Source organism: Epinephelus fuscoguttatus, linkage group LG2 (genome assembly GCF_011397635.1).
Source record: "Epinephelus fuscoguttatus linkage group LG2, E.fuscoguttatus.final_Chr_v1".
Lineage (NCBI taxonomy): Eukaryota > Metazoa > Chordata > Actinopteri > Perciformes > Serranidae > Epinephelus > Epinephelus fuscoguttatus.
In genome coordinates this window covers 22,058,761-22,074,554 of record NC_064753.1, presented here as the reverse complement: position 1 = coordinate 22,074,554, position 15,794 = coordinate 22,058,761, and the positions used below count along the sequence as shown (strand labels likewise).

The window sequence follows — 15,794 nt, the reverse complement described above, 5'->3', positions numbered from 1 at the left end:
AAAACTGTTGAACCCCTAAAATCTGAAACATGGATTGATATATATATATATATATATATATATATATATATATATATATATATATACATATATACATATATAAAGGTTCAGGTTACCTGGAAGAACTCAGAAAAAAATCTTTAGAACAAACCTCAGGGAGCAAAACAGAAACTGAAAGAGAAAGATAGAAATACATTGGGTGAGTGCCACTCCCATCCCTCAGAGAAATTTCATACATGGTGTTTATTAATTTCCCAGTGTAATGTACATTTTAGATATTTTGTGAGTATTTAGTCTTTAGGAAGTTAAAAAATACATTCTCTACAAATTAAACATGTACCAGGCCTTGGCCGGTTGGCCCTATCACCTGGGGATTGCCATTGCAGAAATTCTGACTTGTTGCCGGTGTTTCTAATAACATTAACCATGGCTCTGTCATGTTCAATCAGCCCAGTAAGCTTTTACTTACTGGGTAAGTAAAAGCTTTTAACTACTGTGACATGTCAACATGTCTTTTGTAAAAAATAGAAAAAAAAAAGAAAAAAGGGGCCAATTTTCCAAGTAGGTGAGAGACTTTGTGAAAACCAGTGTTGTTATCAAGAAATACCTTAACCTGTTTATGTTTAGTTTAAGTTTATTTATAGAGTATACAGGGCATTACAGACAAAGGCAATTCAATGTTCGCACTTAACAGAAAATACAGGAAAAAAATACTGTAACACAAATGAAAAGAAATTTTGAAATAATTAATAATCATTAATTTCAGGGGTTTTTTTTTTAAAAAAAAAAAAAAACAAATCAGCCTGAAAAAATGTTTGTTCTTCAGAATAAAATCTATTGAGGAGTTTAGGAGGAGGCTCCTTGATTAACAACTGCACAATGCAGATAACTCCCTCATGGCAAGACCACCAGCCACGGGCTCCAAAACAGCCCTGCTTCACATGGTTTTGTTCATTTCATGAAAGGAACAGTGAGTAAAATTTAGGGGGATTTAGTGGCATCTAGCAGTGAAGATTGCAGATTGCAACCAGCCAAAACTTCTCCCGGTTATTATCCACAGAGGTCTCTCCCACTCCAAAAAACAGACACAGGGATTTAAACTGGTAAAAACACCGAATAAAGCACTTTCATGTTACAAATCATGTATTTCAGATGCAATTTGGCATGTCACTGCGGGCGGCTACACCAACACATGGTAATGTGTGGTCACCTTTTTTCTCAGATAACATAAGATCCAGATGTTCAGGAGGTTTTCACAGGAAGCCAAATTATCCACAATGTTTTTTTCCTCTCCAAAACAACCCGGTGATTTAAACCGCTAGAAACATGGAATAAAGCAGTTTTAAAGGGGGCTGCAAAAATGAAAATGGCCAGATTTAGAGCCGGTGTTTGATTTGTTGGTTCTGGGCTACTGTGCAACTTGGCAAACAAGTACCTGCTCCCAATGAAGACATAAATAGCTCATTCTATGGGACTAAAAACACAAAGAGTATACACTAAAGAAACATACTTATTTTATTATATTTCATTTCTGCCAATGTATCCCCCTAAAGCTCACACACTGAACCATAAATTGCATGTTTATTGAACAATGTTATTGAACTAGTTTTAAAGTTCAATGTAGATGGAATACATGTTTTTTTTTTTTTAATCAAGAAAGAAAGGAAAAACATTCCGATAATATCTCTTTAAAAGTGCCCTTTAAACTTTTGGTATCACTTTAACAAGAAAGGGTTTTATTGTGGTCGTGCCAAATTGGACTTTTATTTTGAAGGCAGGCACACACAGCTACCGGAAAAAATACGCGCCCCTTACTCCACTACAGTGGGGGTGGGCTATGAGCGAAGTTGGGGCGCTGCTATAAACATTCGGCTCTAGATTTAGAATAAACTGTGGATAAATGTTTCTGCTCGCCAAAACTTATATCTCGAGTTAAAATATCGTTGGTTGTCGTCGTCTGAACTGCAAACGTTAGCTTAGTATCGTCGGTAGCGACTGTTTGTACCGTTGTTCCCGAAAACACCAAGGTAAAAACACTTTATCTCGTCTTCTCTCTTCTCTCCCTCTCGTTTTCTTAAGTTATGTGGACAGCATGTTTGTTTGTATTAGCGTCCCGTCGAAAATCTAAAAGTTATTAACAAGTGAAAGGAAAAATAACTAACTACACACGGATGAGAATATACACGTTTTAGTGTTTCCGGAAGAAACCTTTCAAAATAATTTTGCGCTATAGAGAAACGAACAGTGGTATACGAAGAGACGCAAACTACATGACAAAGTTTGAATTCCCCAAAGTGTGCCTTTCACAATATCTAATTAACTCCACATTAACCTACAAACGAGGGCTCATAGGGAAACCCTGACAAGATTTTATTTCGAAGTAAAGGTGTTTCCGGTTGTGTGGAGCGGGCTCTGTGCAGCTGATTCAAATGGCACAGCTCAGGGACGCTCCCGAGTTCATTTGTTTTCCTCTCACGTCCAGCAGAATGGATCCTGAAGGTAGCCCACACAGTGCAGATGAAGAGACTGCCACCCCAGACCAGATCCCCAAATACCAGAGGAGTATGAGGAGCCTTCATATGCTCGCCACGAAGTTTCTGGTCTTGTTACAAGAAGCTGATGGCGGTGTGCTGGACCTCAAAGACGTGAGTGACCTGACACCAGTATAACAAACATTGATCCCATCACTGGAGATGTTTCATCATATTGGAATATTTAATAAGATGACACTTTAATATTTCTTTTAAACTGTTGAATGTAATATAGCTGTTCTGGTCCAGGAGTGCACACACATACCCAATGAATGTATTTACTAGGAATCATAAAACAGAAAATATATACACATACAGTCAAACCTACAGAATACCTTCCAAATAATGGTTAAATGTAACTTAAAATTTTTATGTTTTGCCAATGCCCACAGTGCACACTGAGGAATAATATTACCCATGTTACCCAATTTAACAAGCACCAACCAGGGGGAGTTTCAAAATTACCACAGAGACCTGAAAGAGATAAAAATGAACAGCAGAGGGACATAAAATAATGATTTTTCTGAAGCAGCTGAAAAGTGAAAGTAATAAGCTGACAATTGACAAATACCACAAACAACCCCACTTAGAAAACTTGAGCTATCCCTTTAGTATTGTCTGGAAGTGATGTCTGAGTGTTCTGGTACAGTTGGCTGAGACACCCAGATCATAGACTCTGTGGACATTTATGAAACAAAACCCCATAGGATGAGGATGAGGAGGCTCAATGGGCTTCTTTTTTTGTGTTTTTTCAGGCTGTCAAGCTCCTGGCTGTCGCACAGAAAAGGCGAATCTATGACATCACAAATGTGCTGGAGGGCGTTGGTCTCATTGTGAAAATCTCCAAGAGCGTTGTGAAGTGGAAGTAAGTTTCCAACCCTGCTTTGTGTGTACACATTTCAATATGCATGTGTGTCAGGAGTGTGGTACAAAATATGTTTTACAATATAATGCATATCTTTTTCTAAATAAGGGGTGCGGTGCCAGGAGAAACTGCACACATGTTAACCAACAGAGTGATGGAGTTGAGGGCTGAGCTGAAAGACTTGGAGCAGAAGGAGTGTATGTTGGACCAGCAGAGATTCTGGGTAGAACAGAGCATCAGGAACACAAGGGAGGACTGTAGTGAATATCCTTTTTACAAAGCCACAGCAAAGTGCGCAGAAATATACTGTATGTGCTTGTTGGAAATGTTTCACTCTTCCTGCTTTAACAGTGAAATGTAAACTGAAAATGAGATGTCAGACATTATTTTAAGCAGATTAAATGTGGTATTTCAAGTTGAACCTTAACTCACATTAACTCTGACCTATGTGAATCATGATGACATCTGCAACTGCTTCAGTGGTAAGTTACAGTTATTCTGCACTTTCTGTTACAGCATAGTTGGTTCAATATAAAAGCAAAAAGAACCACAAGCATTTATTTTTACTTTTAATATATAAAGAACAGACTACATTATTGTCATCTGAAAGAATTTTCACTCTCTTCTCCCTCCAGGCCATACTCTCTTGGCAGTACGAGCACCGCCTGGCACACAGCTAGATGTTCCCATTCCCAAAGCTGTAAGTTCTGCATCACTGGAACCCACTGCCGTTTTTCTTTTCTGCTTTCATTAATTCAGATGGGATGATTTTGTGTGTGAATACATCTTTCTTTCAGGTTCAGGACAGCCCAGCAAAGTACCAGATCCATCTAAAAAGTATTAATGGACCGATTGATGTCGTACTTCTTAACAAACTCTCTGTCAGCTCTGTTCCTGTCGTACTGCCTGTCCCACCGCCTGAAGAACTTTTACGGAACGCCAAACCAGTCATACCCACTTTAGATGAGACGGGAAGCAGTATCGCACCTTGTCAGGTTTCAGCTGATCCCGGACATGGCACCAAATCTACAATGTCGGCCATGGAGGACATGCAGCACCTTCAGTCATCGTCATTAAAAAACAGACCAGATTCATCTAAATGTGAGTGTTTTAGTTTGAACGCTTTCTGAAGTGTGTTTTTGTTGAAATAGAATCCTAAATTCAGTTTTAGCTTGATACTCAACCCCTTGACAGATTGATTTTAAAAATGGGAAATTAATATGAAGTTTAAAATAATTTGTTTAAGACATTTATCAGGTGTACTACTTGACCAAGGTTATTGTAGTTGACTAAAACTAAACTAAAATTAGGTGTAAAGAAACATTTAAGTTAACTGACGTAAAAATAGCTAGACTTAAGTAAAAAATGAAAACCTGCTGAAACAATACTGTGTACTTACGAAACTGAACTAAAATAATATACAGGAAATCTTGTAGGTTTTAGACTTTGGCTGGTACATTTACACAGGGTATTAACATGCGTCCATGGTGATCGGATCACAAGTGGACAGCTCAAAGTACAGGTGTAAATGTACCAAATGAGTCGTCAGTGTGTTTTGAGATCCTGTCGCTCAGAGCACATTCAGAGGTGGTCTGGGCAGCATGTGGCCAAATTCTGTGTGTGTACACTAATGTGTCCTTAGCCACAGTGAAGGACTGCCTACTCAGCTCACGTCTTTGCTTATCTGACACCCAACTGGAAAAGAAAACTTTCATTAATGCAGTTGCACCGATGAAGAGTTGAAGCACTGTCTCTGGTGCCACTCCTCTTGCGGTGAATGGTCAGTTCACTGTCTGCCTGGTTAATGTGAGTTCACAAAGCAGCAGCTGTTAACTGGTCTTAACAAACTCACACCAACATTGAATCTGCTCAACTTTGTCGTTAAACCCGTTAATAACAGTTAAGCCCAGTTCAGACCAAAGATTTGCAACATGACGAGTTGAAACATGCAACTACTTGCAATGCGCCATTCTGTAATGTTCTAAAAACCTGCCGGTTCACACCAATGCAACTAGAAAACTAGACGGAGTATCATCTCTATGCAACAACTCTCTGTACCTCTGTTTTGATTTCCAGTTTTTCAGGATTATTTTGTGGCTGAATATAATTTGTAGCTAAAACCAGTCGCTGGCGATTTGACCAGCGGCGTTGCAGTTGACACCATTGGTCAGTTTGAGTCGAGCTCAGACAACCAGTTTACACCGCTGCAACTTTTCTCTGAAATGTTCTAAACCAGTTTCGTCTCATCCTGAATCTTTGGTCTGAACTTGGCTTTAGGCAACATTGGTCATGTGATATTAAAAGTTAGCCCTGTCACTGCGTGCGTGCGTGCGTACGTGTGGCCAAGGGGTAGTCTTAACAACTGTCCCCAGCATGGAGCACATGCTCCCACAGCAGTTGTCTCCTGGTAGTGCTTATCTCATGTTAAACTGACAGAGAGCAAGGCAGGGAGGGGCTGCAAATCAATACGCCACAAGCAGCTCTATAATTTAATATGATTTAATTTATTCATTTTAAATAATAAAGGCTTTAAATGTGTGTGCATAACATGACTAACCTCCCATTGGTTAAAACAACACATTTGATCTTTGCAAATAGAAATGATTCACATGTTTATTTGCAAACAGAGCAGAGAAGTGAGATCACAAGTGGTCATACATGTGGAGACACACTCCAGAGCCAGTTTGCACAGACTGATTTAGAATGGTCCACTTCTGCTTGGCTCATACAAGATGCATAATAATAGAGAATTGGAAATGAAGTCATTATATTCTGGGTGGTAGCATCCATACTTTAGGACACGCTTCTTCAACAGAAACAAAAAACAAGAACAGAAAGTGACAAAGCAGCGTTCTGAGTAACTTATTAATAACTTGCAGAGATGTGCAATAATCTAATTTCAACCTTCTCTTCCCCTCTCTGTCTCTCTGTGTCCCTCACACAGCAAGCAGCTTTATTGTCAGTGCTGCTGCGCTCAGGCTTACCATTATTTGGCTTTTGACCAGGAAAATATGTCAAAGTCTGCCATATTTAAATCTCTCTAGTCATGTCCCACAATGCTTTGTGTTGCTCACTACCACTCTTGTCAAGATCCTGTTCTCTAAACAAGGCAGAAACAGGGTCTTTGTTAATGTGGTCAAATTTGTAAACGCAAGCATCAGGAGGCACCGTTGCATACGTTTGAGACGTGGATGTCTGTGTTACTTTGAGTCAGTTGACTACTGGTAAACTGGCTTTTTAATATCTCTTTTACTTCTTATCTGAGCTCTGTGGAAGAGATAACACAAAAGTCAGGCTCTTCCTTCACTGACTGATAACAGTTTATCGTTAATATACCGCAGTGGTTTCTGCGGTGTCTTTCCTTGTCTTCAGTTTCTTTCTTGCATGCTTACACAATAATATGTTCATGCCTCCTGCATGTTTCTCTCAGTGCTGCAGGCTTTTACATTGACATTTAAAAATCTATTTTCCCCCCAGCACAAGCTTTATCAAAACAACTGCAGGAGCTAATACGCCCAACCAAAGGTAGAGCCTGTGTTGTTTTTGTGTCTCTGAATTATTTATGTTCATTAAATTCTTGTCAGTTTATTTGAATGTATACAAATGTATGATTAATTATGTGTTACCTCATGTTGTAGAAATGATAAGTGCAGATCGAATCAGAGAGCTTATTGCCTCTGAAGGTAAGTGAACTTTATTTTATGACTTCATATTAATTATGTTTATATCTGTCATAAATTATTTGTAGTATGTTTGTATTAATCACGCCTTCACCTTTACTCTACAGTTTTTTCTCCGCTCGTCCGTCTGTCTCCACCCCCATCGGAACATGAATATGCCTACAATCTGGACGACAGTGAAGGCCTCTGTGACCTCTTTGATGTCCCAATGGTCAATGTTTGACCGTGACCTCCTGCATTAAGGACTTCAAAAGTAAATATTTTACTCCAGAAATGTACATAGTTGTCTGTTTTTAAATAGGTATTTGATTGCAACAGATAATAAACAAATGATTTTGAATACCACGTCCATCTCATTCATATACTGGGGAGCAAATATTCTTAAAACAACCTGTAATGGGGAAAACTTGTCCTAACAATGCTAACAAGGCAAACAATGTGTTGCTACTGCCAAGAACATTTCTCATCCACGGCTATCACGGGAGTCTGGATCATCTCCAAGGTCTTCATCTTTACCCCTGGACACCCTGAGCCTCCTTGCATAAAGCATGCCAAGTGGGAAGGACTGATGCTTCTCAAACCATGACAGTGGACAAATCATACATTCATTTATGTCTTAATACATTTTCACCACTGCCTTGCAATATAATAAAAAAGATGCATCATGATTCATTTCAACATTTCAGACAATCCATCCGGTATGTGCTGAGATATTTCAGTCAGGACCATCTTTGGAGCCAGCTAAAAAAAACAACCTCTTGTACATGTGTATTCTAGATGGTGTGAGGTACCCAAATACAGAACAATAAGGTGAAATGAAATTCATACATCACATAGTACATGTGAATTTTGCAGTGTAAGTTAATTGCTGCAGATGAAAATCAATGAAATGTGAAAAGGTTTTACAATCCTCCAGGAATAATGAAGTAAAACTTTATGTGTCATCTATGTATTTTGGGAAACCTCTACATTAAGTCATTGTATTTCTGTTTGGGTATTTAATTCATGTCTGAAATATATTGTTTCTCTGTACACAAGTCTTTGAACCTACAGTCTATGCCCATCAAAGCGCCTTTTCCTGATGTCATCTGTCTTTGTAGCTCCTAACAAAACAAGCCATTTATAATAGTGTAGCACAGATGATGATTTATTCATTTTATCAGAAGCAATAATCTATACCCTATAAATCAGGGTATCACAGCCATAGATATTTAGGTGACACAACATTACTAATAGCCCAGGGTGCTGGCACTGTACACATACAACCAGTGGGTGTTTGTCTCGTACAAAAACAAAAGTTACATTGATTTAAAAATTAAATTTAACGTCATTTTAGTGAATTGGTTGCTCAAAGCTGGTTAAATGTACATGTGGAATAGGAGGAATCAGAAGCATTGATCAGCAAAATGTACTTAAAACATAATGGAAAAGTACTTGTTCTGCAAAGAATATTATAAATGGTTTATAATACACCATAATAGTTGTCTGCAGCCATAAGACCATTTAAAAATGTTTATTATTGGACAGTATTAGCCGGCAACTCAAAGGTTTTCTATGAAGAAATACATTATTACAACTGTGTCTCATTCTTATCTTTTTATACACCAGCTTCCACTTACAGGTGCCGACCACAGTCTGTTGTGCCCCCAGGAAGAGTTGTAGTTGTTGACAGAAATTAGTGAACATTTACGACTGCTTACAACTACATTTTAATATGTTATAAACCTTAAAGGGGAACAACACCATTTTCAAAATTCATATGTGTTACTCCTATGGTCCAAGACAGTCCAAAAATATAAGTAAACATTAACAACTCTCTCCCAAATCCACAAACTAGAGTGCTAAAACTCAGCTTTGTTTTGTCACAGGGTATTAAGTGTGGAGCTGCTCTGTAGACAATCAATTGGTAAAGATGTTCTAGATGACACTGAGAGCACCCAGGGGAGTGTTCTGAGTAGATGGGTACATTTTCTGTTTCAGAACTGTGAACATTACAATAGAATAAAGCTCATCTGGGTATAGAAAAGAAAGCAAAATTTTGATGGGTTTATAAAATCAGGCTCCCAGTTATTTTCTCTGGTGAAGCTCCAGACTTTATACCCAATGACATCACATGTTTAAGACTTATTTCTCTGGTTTTTGGTTTTCATGTTAACAAATATTGATTGAACTTTTCTAAGCTATGGAAATAACATACCGGGATTCTTAATTTGGGTGGTGTTCCCCTTTAAAGTGTGACCTGAAAACCAATATACCTGACAAATAAATATAGTGTCGTAAAATGTATAATAATACATACACAGTAATATTGCTGTATTCTACGGCTCTGAGACTACTCTGCCTTACTCTGCCTCTGATTGGCTTAGCCTGATATTCCCAGCGTAAATCTAACCAATCAAGCCTCTGAAGGCATGAGTACTAGCCAATCAGAGAGAGATAAGGGCGGGTCAAGTCTTTGCCATCCCAGGTAAAAAAAAAAAAATCGTTCACATTGTAAAGACCGCGTGCTTGTGTCACTATGACAACGCTTGTTTGAGACTGTTGACTTGAGACAGAGTTCAACACTGAGTGTGCTAACTGCTGTGCTAACGCTAGCTCCTCAAAACGGTTGAAACATTGCCTGTCTTTCCGTGTTGCCTGCACAGTGAATACGATGGTGAGCAAAGCTTTATTTGAATCAGACCATTACATCCATGAGCCGACTACAATAAATAGCTAACGTTAGTTGTTAGCTAGCTATTAGCTTAACGTTAGCTAATAGCTTAGGTAGTTATTTAGAAGCTAACAGTTGGTTGGTGTACGAATTTGGTGTTTTAAGTTTGACAACTCGTCTCCTCAGTTTGTGCGTCTCGTGTTTTATCATTATCGTCTCCAGTTTGGGATCAATAAAGTACTATCTATCTATCTATCTATTACATTTATGAGAGGTACAGACAAATAATAGCTGCTTCCTCACAATAATGACGTTAAAGAAAAATGCTAGGTTGCTAGAATGAAGTAGTTTTAACTTGTTTCTACTATGTTGACTTTTGTACAGCCACCCAAAAAGAAAGACTCAAGTAAAAAGCCTGCAAAGGCAAGGACACCAGTACTGATAGATGGCCGCACCAAGGAGGAGATGTCCAAGGAGCAGGTCAGAGCTGAAGTGTGGTGTGTCTTTGGAAGTGTGGAGTGATGCTTGGGTGTTTCATGTCAGACTCAGGAGGAAAGAAAAGTTTCCTGCTCAATGATCTGTACATTAATGGGCTTCAGTAAACACCAGGTAACTGGAAAATCCCAAAGGAAAAGTTTAAACAGAAGTGGTTAAAATCAATGCAGCAGAGGCAGAGATATCCTAACTTTAACTTCCTAATATGTGTAAACAGTAGTAATAATAATAATAAGTCTAATAATGGTGGTAATAATAATAATAATAATAATAATAATAACAATGCATCTAAGTTAAAAGGCCAGTGTGAAGGATTTATGGGGATATATTTGCAGAAATGGAATTAATATAAAAATATGAAAAGTTTTCTAGTGTATAGTCCTCTGCAGATAAGAATTGTTGTGTTCTCCTTAACTTAGAAGGAACTGTTTATATCTACATAGGGAGTGGGTCTTTGTTTATGGAGATAACCATGTTGCACCATCACGTTTCTACAGTAGCCCAGAACAGTCGAACCAAACACCACCTCCAGATAGGGCCATTTGTAATGTTAAACTTCTTTATTCCATGTTTCTAGCGGTTTAAATCGTTTTGGAGAGGAAGAAACCATTGTGAATAATTCAGCCTCAGGTGAAAACCTCCTGAACGTTGGGATCTTATGTTATCTGAGAAAAAAGGTGACCACACATTAGCGTGTGCTGGTGTAGCCACCCGCAGTGACATGCCAAATTGCGTTGGAAATACATGATTTTTAACATGAAACTGCCTTATTCAGAGTTTTTACTGGTTTAAATCACTGGGTTTGATTGTTTTGGAAAGGAAAAGACCTCTGCAGATGATTTGGCTCACTGTAAAGTCCTCCTGAATGTCTGGATCAGAAAAAGGTAATCACATATTAAGGAGTTAGCACACAATAGCATGTTGTGGGCGAGCTGCCCGTCTCTCAGACATTGAAGATACTCTGGTTTGTGCTGGAACTGCTTTATTCAGTGTTATTGTGGTTCTAATCACCTTGTCCATTTGTTCTGGAGAGGATGTGACCACTTTGGATAATTCAGCTCCTGATAAAAACCTTCTGAGCATGGAACACTGAAGGAATTCTGGTCGGTAGAAGTTTTTAGCTGGTTGCAATCTGCATTTCACTGCTAGATGCCACCAAATCCCCTTAAATTTTGCACACTTCACTTATAAAAGGCACCTTTCAAAACACCCAAGATTACTCTAAATACAACCACATGCCAACAAGTTAAAAAAACGGCAACACACTGGATACTGCCTGACTGTCTAATCTTTCCCTCTCTACCTGCTAAAATGCCTGTCAAGCCCAACCTCCCCAGTTTTTAATGAAGCCCTTTTCTTATAAATTGGTGTTCTTTAAACCCATGCTCAAATAGCCCTGAAGACATAATCAGGGCTATTTTCTCAGACTTTCCTCCAGAGCCACAGAAGACATTATGATTTCACAGGCTGAGTGGTGCCCCCTGTGAACATTAAATAGGACTTTGACATGGACAATGATTAGAGTGCCCCGTTAGGATAAATGAGGCAGTAAGGTTTATTGTCGTCGACATTGTCTGGCTCAGATATGCCCACACAAAAATTCAATTTTGTATTTCAGATGGAAGAGCACATTGTGCGTCTTCGAGAGGAGCTGGACAGAGAGAGGGAGGAGAGAAACTACTTTCAGCTGGAGAGGGACAAGATCCACACCTTTTGGGAGATTACAGACAGAGAACTAGAGAATTTTAAAGCTGAACTGAAAAAAGTTGAAAAGGACATAGAAGAGGATGAGGAGCGCCACCAAGTAGAAATCAAGGTAACTTTACATATATACATATATATATGTATATGTATATATACAGATGTTTGTTTGTTTTTCACGGATACTAGCAGTAATTTGTCATTTGTTAAGCAGAGATTATCCATGGACAGATATGGCAGAATGAACGTTATATTGTACATTGTCTTTTCCTCACTAGGTGTATAAGCAGAAGATGAAGCACCTCCTATGTGAACACCACAACATGATCTCTGAGTTGAAAGCAGATGGTTTAGTCTCCACTCAGGTGGTACAGAAAGAACAAGAACAATTAGAAACTGAGCTTCATAAGGACATGAGGGCCATTGTGGTCAACACGGAGAAGCTCGACATTGAAGACCTCATCAAGGAGCATGAACTGGTTTGTAGTATTTTAATTCTACACTTAAAGATCTGTGTATTTAATGTTTTGCTTTGCTATGATAATTTCCAACAAGTAAATGTCAATGCTACAAACATCAGTTTGGTTGTTATCTCTACAGAAACATAATGAAGAAATTATTAAAAGAAGGAACAGCTTTGAGAAGCAGCTTGCAGGTAAAAAAAAATCTGAGTTGAATTTAACACCCAGTAATGTCAGAAACTAAATCGGGCCCATGATTTGTGTCACTATTTGAGTAGAAACTAAGGCCAAGTATCAGAAGAAGATGGAGTTGGTGCAGCAAGAGCTGGACATTCAGAGGAAAAATGGGATCAAGGAGTTTGAGCTACGTTGGAACAGCCACAACAACAATCTTATAGAAGAGCACAACAAAGCTCTCAGTGATCTCAGGGAACAATCTGTTAATCACATGCAACAGCATTTGGATAAGAACGATTCAAACAGGGTAAAAGTACACACATTCAACATTCTTCTTAGGTTGACACCAAAAAAATTTCAGATATTTTTAGGCCTGCAACTCGTAATTCATTTCATCATTGAAGAGCCTGTTAATTATTTTTTCATGTAATTTATACAGTGTTTAGTCTAAAATGTGGGGAAAATGGTAATGTTTTTGAATTGCATGTTTTGATTTATAATCAATTTGTTATTCTATTCAAAATAATATGATGTATAGAAAAGTCTTTGATAATTTTTGTAATTTCCATCAATGCCCCAAAATTGTTGACAGTTATTTTTCTGTCATTTTATTAATTGTTGCAACAGTAGTTCTGATCCGGATATGTGTTTTTTTATCTCATGGCATGTTTTCATTGTCTTTTCTTAGAAACAAATTGAAGAGATAAAGAAAATAACAGAGGAGAAAGAAAACAAGCGGGCTCGTGCTTTGCAGGATAATGAAAGTCTCGAAGAGCATCTCAGGAAAGTCCAGAAGGAAAGCGCTGATATTGAGAAAAGATTGAGATTCTACAGACCTGAAAAGGTATTTTTTTTTAACTGAGTTTACTGTTGCAACTTTGTGCACTTATATTTGTTGCTACCTCTGCCTTGATTGGTGCCTTGCATAGTGTGTGTCTTCGTAACTGACATGTAGCATACTGTATATCAGCACAAGGTCATTTTGTGACACTGTTCTTGACAGTATGACAAAGAAAGCGCCAAACAAAAGAAGGTTGATGTTTTGAAACGGGATTGTGAGGACCTGGAGCAGAAATTCAGAAAGGTAAAAGCTTGCACTGTGTCACGTTGCTCAAATGTTAGCTTGATTTCATGTACACCTTGGATGTGAGCCAGATGCGTCGTGTACTTGTCGGCATTTATGTCAATGGTTTAGCATTTGCCTTTCATATGTGTGCGTGTACATGTCACACAGGTTCAGCAGGAGAGGGACGAGCTGTACGAGACGTTCACAGAGAATATTCAAAAGGTGCAGCATAAAGCAGGTGTGAAGAGCACACAGCTGGAAGGGAAGGTGAAAGGCCTGACAGACCTTCTGGAGAAGAGGCAGGCTCAACTCTCCTCGGTGCTTTCTGCCTCCAACATGGAGCAGACTGCCTTTGATGGGGTCACTCACAAAATTGAGGTGAATTCTCTTTAAAGTAGTGTGTATTTTACACATGTTGCCGTGCTGTTTGTACAAGGTCATAAGAGAAACTTGTTTTTGCTTGTAGGAAAAACTTGACTCCAGTAATAACACCATCAGGAACCTGCAGTATAAAAAAGCTCTAATTTCGCAGGTTGGTAATTTTTTTTATTTCCTGAAAATACTGTCATGTATTTATCTAACTAATTATGATGTTCATTAATTGTTTGTCATAATATTCATACTTGTGTGTATGTGGCAGGCCCAGAAGGATTTGCTGCTGTTCTATGAAGCAAAGCAAAGGGCTCTTGGTGTCCCCGTGGAGGAACTATGTGTAAAGAAAGCGCTTTGAGAACAGTCTCGCTGGGAAAAGGACTTGGATCTTGGGATTTTTACCCAAAACAAAGGTTCCCCTCAGATTTAATGGATAAACCAATTCAGTTGCTGAGAAACTGTGTTATTTAAACATGGATGCTACTATTTATAAAACATGCCTAATGTGAATTATTGTATTGGAGAGTGATGTGTGTTGTGCTTTTTTCTATTAAAAAATTTAAAAATAAAGGTTTTGTGCAAGTAAAATAAAGTCTTAAGCTCTGATTTCATTAAATTATGGCAAAGACCAACTGATAATTTGAGGTATTAAACATTTTATATTTCCATTGAGAGATAGTGGTGAAAAGTTGGACTCAAACCAACTATTAAAATCTCAACAGCTAGTTTCACCAGCTGATTTCTGCCATACCCGAGTTTCCAGCAGAGAGAGGAGGAACGTATGGTGTGGATCCAGTTTCTCATTGAATATTCCTGTGGTGAATCGAGCCCTGCTGCACTGAGTGATCGCTGTTCCCTGCGGTATCAATAATACAGGAGGAAGTTATTGTCCCTGTGCAGGCCACAGTATCATACAGCTCGAGCAAGTGGAGGGAGGGGGTGGTCCTTTCACTCAGTCCTCTTGGGTTTCAGGGCCTGCAGACAGTGGTCTGACTCAGGGGAGCCGGCTGCCGTGCCCTTGCACAGGGCTCAATTGTAAGTCTGCCTGGCCGAGGGATAAATGTGTCTAAACACTGACAGCCTGCACAGTCTCTGCTGGGCCGGCCCCGTCAGTAAGACTACACCCCCAACAAACCCAGAGTCACAAGATGAGTCCCAGCTGAGAGACGGCTCAATGGGGAATCAGTCAGTGGGAGACATGGGACAGTTAGAGAGAATGGGATAGATAACCTGGGTGTGATTAACATGATCCAGATTTTCACCTTGTTTGAGCACCTAGCTGAGTGTTGTGACCTTCCTGTATGATGGCCCAAAATACTGGGAACACATAAAGGAATATATTGTACACCCAAATACAGGAGGTGACCTTAAAGACTGAGAGACAACTTATTTTAAGGGATTATGTACACCCAAACTTAATCACGCTGCTCTCTCCTCATATCCTGCACACTGTCATAGAAAACAGCTGACCAACATGCTGTAGCACAGCAAGATATCTCATGAAATATGAAGCCAGGTATCAAACCTAAACCCCAGAGACAGAAAAGCAAGTGCCTCAAACAGCTAGAAGCAAAGAGAGAGATAGAGGACGCAGGTGGGAGGGGTGCAGGAGGAGTAAGTGAAAGGTAGAGAAAGGCAGAGTGATGGTGAAACAGAGAGTGCCACCCAGAAAGAGGTCAGCTCTGAGTGTGCTGACACCGCTGACTAAGAGATGCTAGTAAAAGCCTGAAAAGGATACCTAAAGCAATGAATGGACTGTAACTGCTGGTGAGTTCTAGATTTCTTTTTATCCA

The 15,794-nt window shown here is 39.0% G+C and overlaps 2 protein-coding genes across 3 annotated transcripts; both read left to right on the top strand.

Moving 5' to 3' along the window:
* The first annotated feature begins 1,793 nt into the window (after window positions 1–1,793).
* On the top strand, window positions 1,794–7,416 carry LOC125880083 (transcription factor E2F4-like). Of its 2 annotated transcripts, none has more exons than XM_049562352.1 (10): window positions 1,794–2,027; window positions 2,483–2,645; window positions 3,287–3,396; window positions 3,505–3,660; window positions 3,835–3,878; window positions 4,032–4,096; window positions 4,194–4,497; window positions 6,874–6,921; window positions 7,035–7,079; window positions 7,184–7,416. In XM_049562352.1, exons 2-10 carry the CDS (start codon window positions 2,487–2,489, stop codon window positions 7,297–7,299), a joined length of 1,047 nt encoding a protein of 348 aa, XP_049418309.1. In that variant the 5' UTR covers window positions 1,794–2,027; window positions 2,483–2,486; the 3' UTR covers window positions 7,300–7,416. The 2 variants fall into 2 exon arrangements, with proteins under 2 accessions (XP_049418309.1, XP_049418298.1); XM_049562341.1 differs by having other exon boundaries at window positions 1,795–2,027; window positions 2,486–2,645.
* Window positions 7,417–9,577: 2,161 nt separating this feature from the next.
* Window positions 9,578–14,578, top strand: LOC125903031 (dynein regulatory complex subunit 4-like). The gene is made up of 11 exons (XM_049599625.1): window positions 9,578–9,732; window positions 10,114–10,209; window positions 11,843–12,040; window positions 12,204–12,404; window positions 12,526–12,580; window positions 12,665–12,870; window positions 13,252–13,407; window positions 13,567–13,647; window positions 13,798–14,007; window positions 14,096–14,161; window positions 14,270–14,578. Exons 1-11 carry the CDS (start codon window positions 9,730–9,732, stop codon window positions 14,357–14,359), a joined length of 1,362 nt encoding a protein of 453 aa, XP_049455582.1. The 5' UTR covers window positions 9,578–9,729; the 3' UTR covers window positions 14,360–14,578.
* Window positions 14,579–15,794: the final 1,216 nt, after the last annotated feature.

What these genes read in the sequence shown, in the direction of transcription:
- LOC125880083 (XM_049562352.1), top strand. Translation starts at nt 2,487, where the DNA reads ATGGATCCTGAAGGTAGCCCACACAGTGCAGATGAAGAGACTGCCACC. An exon ending in CATCTGCAACTGCTTCAGTG is followed by an intron (nt 3,879 to 4,031) that starts GTAAGTTACAGT and finishes TTCTCCCTCCAG; the next exon opens with GCCATACTCTCTTGGCAGTA. An exon ending in GCTAATACGCCCAACCAAAG is followed by an intron (nt 6,922 to 7,034) that starts GTAGAGCCTGTG and finishes CTCATGTTGTAG; the next exon opens with AAATGATAAGTGCAGATCGA.
- LOC125903031 (XM_049599625.1), top strand. An exon ending in TCATCAAGGAGCATGAACTG is followed by an intron (nt 12,405 to 12,525) that starts GTTTGTAGTATT and finishes TTATCTCTACAG; the next exon opens with AAACATAATGAAGAAATTAT. An exon ending in ATAAGAACGATTCAAACAGG is followed by an intron (nt 12,871 to 13,251) that starts GTAAAAGTACAC and finishes GTCTTTTCTTAG; the next exon opens with AAACAAATTGAAGAGATAAA.